General features: G+C 33.2%; 1 protein-coding gene across 5 annotated transcripts in view; it reads right to left on the reverse strand.

Moving 5' to 3' along the window:
* The window catches only part of NIPBL (NIPBL cohesin loading factor), a 197,438-nt gene that overhangs the window by 54,201 nt on the left and 129,495 nt on the right, over window positions 1-13,742 (reverse strand). For all 5 annotated transcript variants that reach the window (XM_072824875.1, XM_072824877.1, XM_072824873.1 and 2 more), the window contains 7 exons: window positions 9,213-9,410; window positions 8,888-8,959; window positions 8,709-8,798; window positions 7,067-7,170; window positions 4,317-4,403; window positions 1,627-1,858; window positions 492-643 (listed from right to left, as the gene is read on the reverse strand). In XM_072824875.1, coding sequence (XP_072680976.1) covers window positions 492-643; window positions 1,627-1,858; window positions 4,317-4,403; window positions 7,067-7,170; window positions 8,709-8,798; window positions 8,888-8,959; window positions 9,213-9,410 — 935 coding nt within the window. The remainder of the gene's footprint in view (window positions 1-491; window positions 644-1,626; window positions 1,859-4,316; window positions 4,404-7,066; window positions 7,171-8,708; window positions 8,799-8,887; window positions 8,960-9,212; window positions 9,411-13,742) is intronic.

The raw sequence follows: 13,742 nt of genomic DNA on the forward strand, positions 1-13,742 counted from the left end.
GCATTTTCTTTCTCCTTACTAATCATTAGGATCGATCTAGTTCAAGAATTTCTCTGCTCCTTTCACCCTCAAGCACATTAGTATATACTTGCTTTCATAGCCATCATTCCTCTGATCTCCACATTTTGGGTTGATGAATGTCACAATATAAATATATTAAATATAATATAAAACATTTTGCTACTCTGGATGAAAATATCCTGACATATTTCAAAGGAAATAATCTTTTATCTTTCAAAGAATTTATAGTTTTGGGTTTCTACTACATTCACCTATCTTCCGCCCTAAATGTTTCTTTTTTTTTTTTTTTTAATGTTTCTTTTTAAAACTTTCCTGGACTTTTATTTCTTCATTTTAGATATACTCTGAATGGAAAAAATTAACATAGTGCTGGCATTATTACTGAGTAAGCAAAGCTATACTGAACTCAGATCCTCTATTCTTACAATGTTTGATCCAGAAATATAACAAAATGCTTCAAAAAAAATTACCTGAAGAATTGTTGTGTCTGTAAGAAGCTGTATCTCTAGCAATTCTGATAGGCTGCTAACAATGTCACAAACTTTATTATAAAGCATTACTATTACTCTCTGCTTATGGGTAGAACACTTAGCCCGTTTTGCTTTTGAACTTAACAAGCCTCCTAAAATGAAAGAAAAATTTCAAACAAGTAATTTATCAACTTTTAATAATTCTTAATAAATAATAATAAAACTGTTTTCTGAATTAAGGGAACACTTTCTTGGCGGGGGTGGAGGGGGAGTGTGCTACATAAAAATATAACCTGGCAAATAAAGCTGGTCATTTATTAAAACAGAAAATTGTTCTCTAGGGATATTTAGATAGCAATGGCACATTCCAGTGGTTCCTAAATCTTATAAAACATTTATCTTTATTTCTATTTTTTCTTATTGGTGCAGGATAAGATTAAAATTCCCTTTAACTTGTAATTATAAAATAATAAGTAATTATAGATTATTCATAAACCAGGTATATCCTCCTTTCATTAAATGTTCATGTTAGGGACGCCTGGGTGGCTCAGTGGTTTGGCATCTGCCTTCAGCCAGGGGTGTGATCCTGGAGACCCAGGATCAAGTCCTACATCAGGCTCCCTGCATGGAGCCTGCTTCTCTCTCTCTGCCTTTTGTCTCTGCCTCTCTCTCTGTATCTATTTCTCATGAATGAATGAATGAATGAATGAATAAATAAATAAATATTCATGTTAACTATTTCACTGCTCAATTATAAAGGTTATAAATTCAAGAAAGAATATATATCTTGAATCAATCCATTTTGTAGATAACTAATATTCTACATAAAATTAGGGTGAAGTGATAAATAGAACCAGAAGCCAATATTATCTGGGATTTTTGCCTAACCAGTAGAAATTACTTCTGTTATATGTAAAGATTTGCTAAAGAAATTATACTTAATAAGAACGGGATTAACTAAAAGTTCTATACTCTTAGTCAAATCAAAGCCAGTACTTATGGCAAGTTATATGATCTAGTAATTTTTGTGCCATTTTAAGTTATTGCATTCTGACCTATTCAACATAATAAAATTATGTAACAGATAATTTTGACATCATACTCAAAAACTTTCAATAAAAAAAGGCAAACCAACCTCCGTGAGGATCTAATCTGTAAACAGGATCATACTGAGGATAGAGTGTATTCTGCAAATGAAATTTAGTGTATTGTATAACTCTTTCAATTACATCCTCAATATATACAGCTTTTGGCATGTTAGGAGATGTCATAATGTTGATAGTTGTAAGACAGGCATCTGCTGATTTTGTAACTCTCTCCATAATAAGGTCTCTCCATAATCTTTCTTCTTCTTCAGTATCGTTATTCTATAAAATAACACACAGTTAATGAAATGGAAATAAACACATTTATAGGTTAAAATATTTTTAAAAATGATATATTTGATTTTCATGGTAAGTGTTTTGATGTATGTACTTTTTTTTTTTTAATGAGCTCTACACCCAATATGGTGCTTGGTCTTATGATTCCAAGATCAAGAGTCACATGCTCTACTGACTGAGCCAGCCAGGTGCTCTCATGCATGTACATGTATGTTTATGAACATCAGGAATGAAGTGCTGATTTTACTTTAAGATTTTTGTTTCCAAGTTTTCAAATATAATATATTCTATCTCCTAATTTCACCACTAGATGACACTCCAATAACAAATTCATAGTTATCTTTATCTTCCATGTATTTTATCCAAATCTAAGATAAAGACTATAATTGTATATAAATAATTCTGTCTTATCATATAAACATGATAGTCAAAACTTTGCAAGTTCTGCTTGCTGCTGTGAGAACAAAATGAAAATTAAAACAATGAATGGTAGAGCTGCATTTAAAAAGCAGTTAAATGTTAATCATTCCCAGTATTTGTTTCTCAACAACACAGTATTTTTGAAATAGAGATTAAAAAGTAGTTATTATGCAGACTACTGAAAATATAATTTATTTTCTAAAATGGATAAATCAAATGATAGAAGATTATATTTTAATTTACACAGTAGCAACTTAGTACAATTGGGAAGGAGTGCTTTTAATCTCACTTTGAGAGTGATAATTCTTCTATCACATCCTTACTTATGAAATACTAACCCTATACTCTAGGAATATTTCAAACGCATGCTATTTAAAATATACATTGGGAAATGAAGCAAAAGCACAATATGTAAAGCAGAGAAGGGCTTTCTAATCACTAATGCCTACAAACTCCATTATTTTTTCCTAAATCTCTAGGCTTTCTTCCATTTTACTGCTTGCATACCTATTTAAGAAAAATATGCTAAGAGTAGCTTTTAATATTAAAATTGCTGTATGGATGAGTCAGTTAAGGAGGTTCATCATTCATGCCAAATGTTAAGACTATCTGCAACACATTAATAACGCTAAGGCTTCAGGAATTAAAATAATTTCATTAAGACTGAGTCAACCAGCTTAGAACTCTAGATCCTTGAGATTTATTTCGATTTCTTGTCAAAGTGTTTTAAATAAAATTTGCAGACTAAGAATGTAGTAGATTGCCACTATGGGTTTCTCGAAGCCCTTTGTTTCTGACTCAAAAACTAATTTATAAAGGGCATTGGAAAAATATAGATATATTTAAGAAGCCATAGAAATACCATCTGAGATTATTTTTCTACATTTTTTATTCCATGTAGATCACTTAGCAATCTTGTGGCTTTGGCAAACACCAAGAACATTTCTCTCATTAGATGAGATCCAGTGCATGTACTATATATATGTGTGTGTATATATATAATATATACACATCTATTTCCGTATATCAAAAATGTTAATAGTGGTTATTGCTAAGAGAATATGGACCTTTTTGACCTTGAGGTTTGGAAACTTTCTGCAACAAGGAAAATTCAGTAATTCAACTCTCCCAAATTCTTACCTTATATTAGCATTAGTGTTTGTATTCATTAATGGTAGAGCTATCAAGATCAATTCGAATACACATATGATTTGAAAGTCTGCTACAATGCTAAGGTAGATTGCAGGCAATTTACTTTTATCAGTTTATAAACCATTTACATTATGTTGCTACGTTTTTGATATAAAGGTACTAAAATATATTAATAGTTGATGTTAAAATTTATTGAGAACTTAAAATGGGAGACACTGTTAAGCACTTTACATGAATTAGTCTACTTAATTCTTTCAATAACCATTTGGACTAGGTATGAAAATGGTAAGTATGGGGTGCCTGGGTGGCTGAGGTGTTTAAGTGTCTGTCTTCAGCTCAGGTCATGATCTCAGAGTTCTGCATTCAAGCACTCAGTGGGGAATCGGTTTCTCTTTCTCTCTGTCCCTCCCCTGACCCTTGTGCACGCACATGCATTCTCTTTTCTCTCATATAAATAAATAAATTCTAAAAAAAAATTGTATATAAGGATTATTATTTTAGGATACATTAGGAAAGTAGTATAAGGTTTCTAACTAATTCTCCAGGAAAGGTCAAGAAGAAGAATTACTATCATTTCATAAATGAAAAAAATATTTTAAACATAATCACACATAAGGAAGAGCATAATGTAAACTTAAACAGTTCTGTAAACTGAAATGAATTTACATCTGTTGTCTGTTTATGTCAAAGCTGTGAATCAACAATGTAATTTTGGATTACTAAAAGTGTAATTTAATAGCACTGCTAATGAATGTAACTAGCTCAAATTAATGACATTTAAGATTTCCCCAATAAATCAGAGTTCTTTTGAAAACAATTTGTATCTTAACAATAGTAAAGGTAAAATTAACAATATGGATCTTGAACTTACATGATTTAACAAAGTGGAAAGCTTTGACCCATCTTGAATATTCTTCTCCAAGATATTTAGGACTTTCACAGTTTTGTCAGTGGAAAGCTAAAATAGCAATGTAATTTTTTTAAGAATCAATCATTGGTAAAAGTGATAAATTATTCAAGAAACATGTACAATTATCACCTTTGAGCTATGGAATATATAACAGTACCACCCGCTTAAAGAGTGGGAAAAGAAAATTTTCACTTAGATTCTCTACTTAAATCTAAATTATGTAGAGAATTAATCACTTGTTTCTGAAAGACAGAAAACAAATACAGAACAGGAACATATATACACTACTAACCCAACTCTTACCATATAGCTAGTCAAGAGTTAGTTTGTTCTGATGCCTGGCTCCCTGTTCTCGTGGCAGTGATACTGAACATGCATATGAACACACACACTCTTTTCTCAAGTTTTCATCTGTTGATTTAATTATAATATGGTTTCCACACTACAGTGTTATTCAGCAGGTGTCTTAAAATTCAAGGTGGTATTATGAATAAAGCATAAAAGTGTAAATGATGAAAGTTATATACGTAAAGTAACACTATTTTTTTCCAGAAGAAATATTTTATTTAAAAAAAAATCTATTTCATTTCTTAGAAAGGATGCTTTCTCTACTTAAAAAAATTATAGCTGATTTAAAGGTTCTGCTTGGAGGCAACTGTTATCATATTCTCCTGACTAAAGTTTTAGACTCCTACCATGCAACTACGACTCTCAATCAAATCATCCAGAAGAGTCAAATGGAAGAATCAACAGAATAACTGACATTAAGTACATTTTGATTATTTATGCTGGAGTATAGAAACAAGTTCCCCCCAAATACTGCTTTAAATAATTTCACAACAGATTAAAGTACTAAGACTTTTGGTAAACTATATTTTGAAAACAGAAAATTCACCTTGTGAGATTGAAATATTAGCTATATATAATTATGGACTTTATGAAACAAAATCTAGGATTGGCAATATCACCTCAGAAAACTGATGGCATTTGCTATATAAAAAAAATCAATACATCCCTCACTATACATAATATTATTGTGTACTAATAGCACATTAATTATTAGTTAACTAGGTGATATGTCTGCCTTTAAAAATCAAATTTATGGAAACTCTTGTGCACTGTTGTTAGGAATGTAAAATGGTGCACCCACTATGGAAAACAGTATGGAGGGTCCTCACAAAACTGAAAATAGAACCACCCTGAGATCCATCAATTCCACTTCTGGGAATATATCTGAAGGAAAAGAAAACACTAACTTAAAAAGATATATGCATGCCCATGTTCAAGCATTCAAGTGTCCACTGATGGATGAACGGACAAAGAAAATAAAATGTGTGTGTGTATACATACCTATATATATATATATATGTCAATGAAATATCTTGTTATAAAAAAAGGAAGTCTTGTCATCTGTGACAACATGATTAGTCCTTGAGGGCATTATGGCAAGAATAGTAAGTCAGATAAAGACAAATGCCATATCCAAACCACCACCACCAACCAACCAACCAACCTCACAGATACAGAGAACAGATGGGTGGTTGCCACAGGGGCTGGGGATAGGGGCTAAAGTGGGTGAGGATGGTCAAAAGGTACGAATTTTCTATTATATGATTTAAGTCCTCGGGATGTAATGTATAGCCTGGTGACTAGTTAATACTATATTGCATATTTGAAAGGTCCTAAGAGAGTAGAAGTTAAAAGTTCTCATCACAGGAAAAAAAATTGTAACTATGTGTGATGATGGATGTTAACTAGATTTATTATTATAACCATTTTGCAATACATACAAATATCGACTTGTTATGTGGTAAACATGAAACTAATTTAATTTCAATTATACCTCAGTAAAAAACCCAAATTCATAGCACATTCATTACTTAGAATGGAGGCAATATATAAACAAAAAATGAATAACTGATTATATTTTAACTTGGTAAAAACATCAAAATATTTTTCAGTCTACTTTAAAGTTAAAAACTAGAATATAAAAAAAAAAAAACAACTAGGATATTATAGACTAGGAAATTAGGGAACTTACAGAGTAGATAATTCTGTGCAACAGGGAACATGCCCCTGGTTAGAAAAGGGGGGAGGACTTGTCTTCAAATTATATTTGCACAGCAATTACACAATAGTTTAGGGAGTAAATGATGGCTCATAAAGATTATGGGAAACCATTCCTTGATGCTGTCAGTATTGTTAGAAGTTATTATCAATGAAAAAATACTCTGCTATTCCATTTGAATAAAATGAGACTATTTAGCAACAGAGAGCTCACAAGAAAGACAACTTAAAAATCATAAAGCCTACAGCAATGAGGCAAGGTATTTATTACAGTTAATATGTTGAAACTGTAGCTTTACTCTTTTACCATTCACAATGACTAAGCAAATGCCAAAGAAAAATTTAGTGCATTTCTACATTTAAATAAATACCTGAGACAATGATAAAATAAAAAACAGTGGGAAAAAAAAAGTCCAGGCCCATGCTTCTTTCAATGCAATAATATGGTTTTCTTTAGAATAATTTACAGAATACTTCTTTGAGTCTTGTTTTTTAAAAAAGAAATAATTCAATGAGACTCTCAGACGGTAATCGTAAATTGTTTTCATTATTTACTTTATGTAAACTTTGTAATCTACCTTGAGAAGTTTAATATCAAACATTAGCATTTAAGTAAATATATAAATTTTTCTTTACTGAGATACCTTATCCATTATACCCATTGCTTTAATTTTAGCAGATTCACTGCCGAGTTCATTAAGCTGATGTTTTCCTAAAAGAAGTTCCTGAGGAATTTCATCATCATCACCTGAAAAACCAAACCAAACAGTTTAGGTACAATAAATAGCTCAAAATAGTAAGCTTAACTTTTTTAAATAAAAAATTTGGACACACAAACAGATATAAACAAACTAAACAAATAACAACCGAAGAGGCCTCTATAAACCTCAAGCAAACCCTGAATGAGAGAAGACAGGGATTAAAATGAGAATTCTGACTAAGATGGGGGGAGGAGATAGGTCTCTTATCTTCACTACTTTAGATATACTGTTGACCCTTCTCAACCAAGCTCTCTGCCCCCGCCCCCGAGGCTGACCTGTATGGACTACATCAACAGTCTCCCATGCCCTCTGGCTTCTGTTTGGGTTCAGCCAGTGGGGTGCCCTGTCAGAAGATCAAAGAGAAGGAGAGTGAGGTCAGGGTATTTATATCCCTGACTCCTTCCTTGTATGGTCTCCTCAGGCTAACCTTTCTGACCAAAAGGTTACTGCTTTTTCTCAAGGCAGTCTACAACCTTATTTTCCCTACAGAATGAGTTCTAGTAACTTCTCTTTACCCTTGTTCCTTTTAGAGTAGGGTTGGTAACAGTCCCATGGTTGTTAACCCTAGATTCTGGCACTATTCTGTTCCCAGTTCTCTAACTGGCCTCTTTGTAAATTAGTCCTCCTCAAATTATCCTAATTTGAGAGTGCCTTCTGTCTTCCTGTTGGGATCTTAAATGAGATGGAAGACAGCTGTTCAGCACACAACTGGAAAGTTTTTGAAATGATGAAAATGGTACTTCAAATAATGGAGAAATGCATTAATGATACTTAGGCAAATAACTCTCACAAAACACTTTTAAAATAAAGGGTAATATAATACAAAGGGTAATATACTTTTCAGGTATTTTCAAATAGGTGGACTCATATCAGAATTATTGTATGTTATATGGTTTTTGTATAAATTAGACACTAGTGTTTGTACAGCTGAAGGTGGCATGGATTTGTAGAGACTAGTTCTCAATACTGTAACCAGTGTTACATTTTTATATTTATAGATATGATCTTTACATATTATAAAAGGAACATATGAATATATTAATCATACTGTATTCTAATTGGTTTACTATTTTGTTTTCCATACTAGATTCTGTATTACTTAAAGCCAGGGACTGGGGTATTTATCTTTGCATCTCTAGCACTTAATATACTGCTGACAAAGACTAAGTATTCAATAAATATTGGCTATAAGAATTACACGAGCAGATGCATGGGTTCCAATTTCTGTATCCTTGCTCGTATTAGTACTCTCCTTATCTAGCACCAATTCAAGTCTCATTTGAATCAATGCAATCAAGTTGCATTCTTGGAATTCCTAAGACACTACCAATAATACTTGATTTTTATACTAAAGTTTTCAGTTTCTTGATAACACAGACTAAACTTGACTCTATAACTAGATTTTAAGTTTTTTGAGAGCACAGACCATGCCTCTGTATACACTGTATTTACCTAGGTAAATAAGTATATTTAAAACTGATTTTATATTTAGAGGTTAAAAAAATATATCTTAAAATGATTTTACCAAATGCAGTAAAATCCATATCTTCTAAATTATCCAAAATATTCTCTATTGAGGCTGTGAATCTCTTAAAAGTTGAAGAATCCATCATTTCTACAACAGAGAAAAAATAAAAACTTATTATGTTCACATTACACATAGAAAACTAAAGTTGCAGACTGAAAAACAAACTAAAATGTTACCTTCAGGTGTAAGTTTTGGTTCATAAGCTTTCCTCTTCTTCTGTTTTTCTTTTTTCTTCATTTTTCTAGCAACTAAAATAAACAAAAAGAAATATTGAAATACAGGAATGACAACTTAAAGTATTTCTATTTTTGCTTCTAGTTTCCTCCAGAACATTAAATACTTGAACAATAACCACTGCCATTCCAAACTAAATATATACTTTTGTCTTGATTAGCAATGGAGTTGTTAATTAACTTAAAAAAGGTATCAAATATTCTTCAAAGTTAAAGCCCTAAATTTAAAGCAGCTTATGTAAGAAATCCGTTGACACTGATGAATTACCCTCACTAAGGCTCGGAGGAGGAGAATAATCTTCCATGTCAGAATCTGATGGGCTTCGGTTTCGATAACGACCACCACCTGAACTTCTTCTTCCTTCATGAGAGTGGCCACTTCTCCTATGATCCCCAGAGCTTCTTCTGTCACGCTCTTCATATTCCCAAGCTTTATCATCATCTTTTTTATGTCGTTTCCTAGAGGCTAAAAGCAAATCCCCATGACAAATAATTTACCTCATTTAAAAAGAATATTAAAACTTGTACTTCACAAATGAACCACATGGGGGAAAATCATTGTGTGGGCCTAGCAAATTGAGTCACTCTGTTTAATCAGAAATATAAATTACGGTATAGAAATGGTATCACTTATTTTAGCTTTATCTATTATTTTAGATTTAAAGATTTTTACGTGAATTTGGTCTGCTAATAAATAGGAATGTTCTGGGAATTAAACAGCATTCATTTCAAAGAAAGGTATTCAGTAAGTCAGTAAGGATAGTATTACTTAACCATGAGGATTAATTAACGCATATAAAACAATCTTTATCTAGGATTTGCAGGAAAAACAGAAACACTTTAAAGCATTTGGATTACTGACGGGGAGCAGGGTTTGGAAGAAAAGTAAACTTTTGAGAAAGTGCTATAGAATATAGAGTAACCACATATACCAACAATTAAAAGCCAAGTTAAGCCCACAACTTAGTTATAAATTCAATAGACTCTGATAATCTAATATCACAGGCCTTCAGAGATAGAATAAATCTGTACAGTTGTAAATATTCATATATTGAATTCAGTTCTCCAACAGTATACTTGCTTAAGCCCAAGGAGAAAAGCTTTTAAGCTTACACATGGTACACAAACATATATATGTATGTTACCTTCAGTCACTTCCCCAATCTTCCAAGGGTCTAAGTATTCATTAAAAACACCAGTACTGACAGGATCTTCTAGGCAGAACTGGCAAACAGATTTCATCTGACACATCAACTCTGATCAACTGGTAATAGCTGCCTAGAGCATTATATTTCCCCAAGAAAGCATTATATTTCAGCAAGAAAGACTGATTAGAAATGTCTGTCCTGTGAGAGCTGGAGAGCAGTACAAGCGACAATTATTTACCATACCCCTTCTAGGGTAGAGCACCACCAACTTAAAAGTAGGATAGAGAACTGATGTGTCCTATATCTTGGCATCTTGTTGTTTTGACCACTTGTTGGTGACAATGAAATACTTCCTAGTCTATTGAACTAAATGTGACTCCCTTTCTTTGAATTGGTTTCTATTTTGAATCCCTAATTATGATCAATATCCAAATACTTAAAATTCTTGCTTGAGTCCCCTTAAATCCTGAGATTTAAGGATGCCAACCTTTGGCCCATGCACTCTATCTATGCTTGTGCTGGGGGCTTTATTTGTGGATAATCAATGTCCATAATCAATGTCTATACCCTGGCTAATCTTACCCTGACATGCTGCCTTAACTACTCCTATTCAAGAATCTAGTTTGGTCTCTGGTTCTGGACCTTTCTGTCCAATCTACTGACAGCATAGCAGAAAAAGATAATTTTGTTTCCCCTTCTTTTTGGTCATAGACTTGGCATAGCAAGATAGTTCATTAAAAAAACAAGAACAAAAAACCAAATGTAAATGCATATATTTAAATCTCCAATGATTTTCTTTGTAATAAGGCATAAATTTGACATGGAGTATGAGGAAGAAAGACTTTTCCCCTTTTACAATTAGGGTACACCCCAGGACATTCTCTTAGTGAGAGACTGCCTTATAAACTAACATAATATGTGTGTGTGTGTGTGTGTGTGTGTGTGTGTGTGTGTGTGTTTCAGAGAAAAAGGTCATCTATGTAGCATTCAACTAAATATTTTTCCAACAAGTACTAAAATACTACCAAATATGAGGAATAACAACTAATAAGCAAGCTTGTTCACAGAAATGTTTGAAAGTAGTATTCTACTTTCTAATATGACTTACTTAGTACTTTTGAATTTCAATTTCATCAGAAATTCATTTCAAGCATTCAATTCTATGATTTGAAAATGCTTGAAAAATCTTACAGTCGTCATCAAGAACATACAAAAATACTGTATTGGTAGTAATTTTTATAGGCCTTTAAGATTTTTGTTTCACATTCATTAAACTTTAGGAAATTTGGATAAAAATGAGATGGCAAATTAGGAAAAAAACCCACCCAACTTCCATGATACAGTGTGTTGTAATAAGGCTATCAGGATTGTTACTAGTTTGTTCTTTCTCTATTGCTTTCATAACCCTGAAAGAAATAAGGGGGGAGCTCAACAGACAGGTAGGTAAAACATGCCTTGAGTGTCTCCCATCTTCCCTTTCTAAATTTCACCTACATCGCTCTTTAACTTAGGTCTTCTCTCTCCTTTCCCCAGCAATCCAGTGACCTTATGTTTGTGCTATGGTTACCCAAATTTATGTCGCCCAACAACTTTTAAAGATCTATGTGGCCCTCAACCGTTCCCAATCCTTCAACAAAACAATTGCCTTAGTTTTAGATTTTTAGGAAACCAATTTGATTAAACTGCAATAAAACCGTAAGTTTCAAATAAAGTCTCTCTCAAAGCAGCAAAATGCTTGAGCTTATGTTCTCATAATACTTTTACATCTTGTACTACACTGTATTTTTACTACATTCTTTTTGCTGTGGTATAATGAGAGTTTGGTTGTTTATGTCAACTACCAACTGGAATACTTTCATCTCTCAAATCAGTGGCTCCAGAGTCAATTTTTCTGTAGTTACTTATATAGAAATAAACTAAGAAAGACAGGCAGCTACTCTGAGGTCTCCTGAAGAATCCAGAGAAACTTCTCTTTTGTCTAGCAGGTTGAAGCTGAGGTTCTCTAACTAATACTAAGCTTTCAATACACTTGGGAAATATCTAGATATAACAGGATCCATGGCTTTATGATGACACTCTCAGCTTCCATAAGATTTTTCCACAACAGGAAAAGAACAGTGGCTGCACTGATGACACACATCAGGCATGTGTGACTCTCTCCCCTATTTTACACCTGTTGGGCATTTCTGATTATGCTATTCTTTCTACTGAACTGTGAGGTAGCTTCAAAATTCTCATCAGCTTAGCAATGCAAGGAGCCACTCTCAGTTAAATGGAGTTGAATTGTGATTTGAAATCAATCTGCAGTTAAAGAACTCCTCCTTCTTAGCTATTCCCTTTAGAAATGGGTGATGTTTTGAGGTGGTGGGGGGGAGGAGGAAGAGTGAAGGAGAGGCATGTATATAAAGGGGAGTGAGTTTCTGGGCCACCAGATCTCCTTTTTCCTCTTCCTTTCCAGAGCATATATTCCCATATGACCAAAATGTTTGATTATAATAAGAAAAGTATTAACTTTAGCCATTGAATGAAATATATTGCATGTAAATACATCTCATGATAACAAATTATAACAATTATACATATATATAATGTCAGATTAACTTTGCTATATATTTTATTTCAATTTTAAAACTTTGTTCATATTTGTTCAATATTCATAGTCTACTCCTCATAGCTCAAGAGCTCACAATTTAAAGAAGATCAGAGTAAATGAACATAAAAAACTTTGGAGGAGGTGAAGGATTTCCATCAGCAATATACATTTAAAATTGGCAGCATGCATCTGTCCTTCCTGCCCTTGCTTGTCACACCTCAATCTATGGAAACTAGGTGGAAAAGGTAGAACACACTGGTGGTCTTCCCACTTCTTTTGGTCATAATGACTAAGTCAGTTGGCACACAAGTGAAGATCTCCCATAGTCTGTTTCCACTGAATGCCGTTTAAGTCAAACAAGGTTGCTGACCCCTCTTGGCTAGGCTCAATTCTCTTGCTCCAGAAGAAGGAAGATAGGGATAAAAGAGAAGAACTTTTTCAGTGGACCAGTAGGAAGACAGGCGAGGTATAGCAAGTCTAGTGCAAAGACAGGTGATCACAGTGTTGTAGAGAGGTAGCTGTGTAGTGAAGAAGCCAGCTCTGGAAAACAGTGAAACAAGGGAGGAATTCCAGGACACAGCTGGGCAAAAAGGAGAAGCCAGGTCCAAACCACACAGATAATTGGCAATGTGGCTAATTCATTCATAATTTAGTGGTAGTATGGTTTTAAATATTTCTTCACCTGGCTATCTCCTATGTGTCCTTCAAGACTCAACTCAAGTGTCACCTCTTCCAGTAAGCATTTCCTGAACCCCCAAGTATAATTTTGATGCCAATCAATGTGCTCCCATAGCATCCTGGATTTACTTATTATCACTGTACTTTTTTCACTGTGCTACAACTGTTTACGTATTTCCCCCTTTGAAGGCTCTTCAAAGACAGGGGCTACATCTTATTTGTATTTTTATTTTCAGTGCCTAGCATATAGTAGGAACTCAATAAATGTTTGCTAAATATAGACACATACCTGTGTTATTTGACACTAATTATAGCTCATTAATTTTTTTCTTGGTGCCAACTGATCTCATCTTTTGCACATTTTTTAAGTATAAAGAAA

The sequence above is a fragment of the Canis lupus genome, chromosome 4 (genome assembly GCF_048164855.1).
Source record: "Canis lupus baileyi chromosome 4, mCanLup2.hap1, whole genome shotgun sequence".
NCBI lineage: Eukaryota > Metazoa > Chordata > Mammalia > Carnivora > Canidae > Canis > Canis lupus.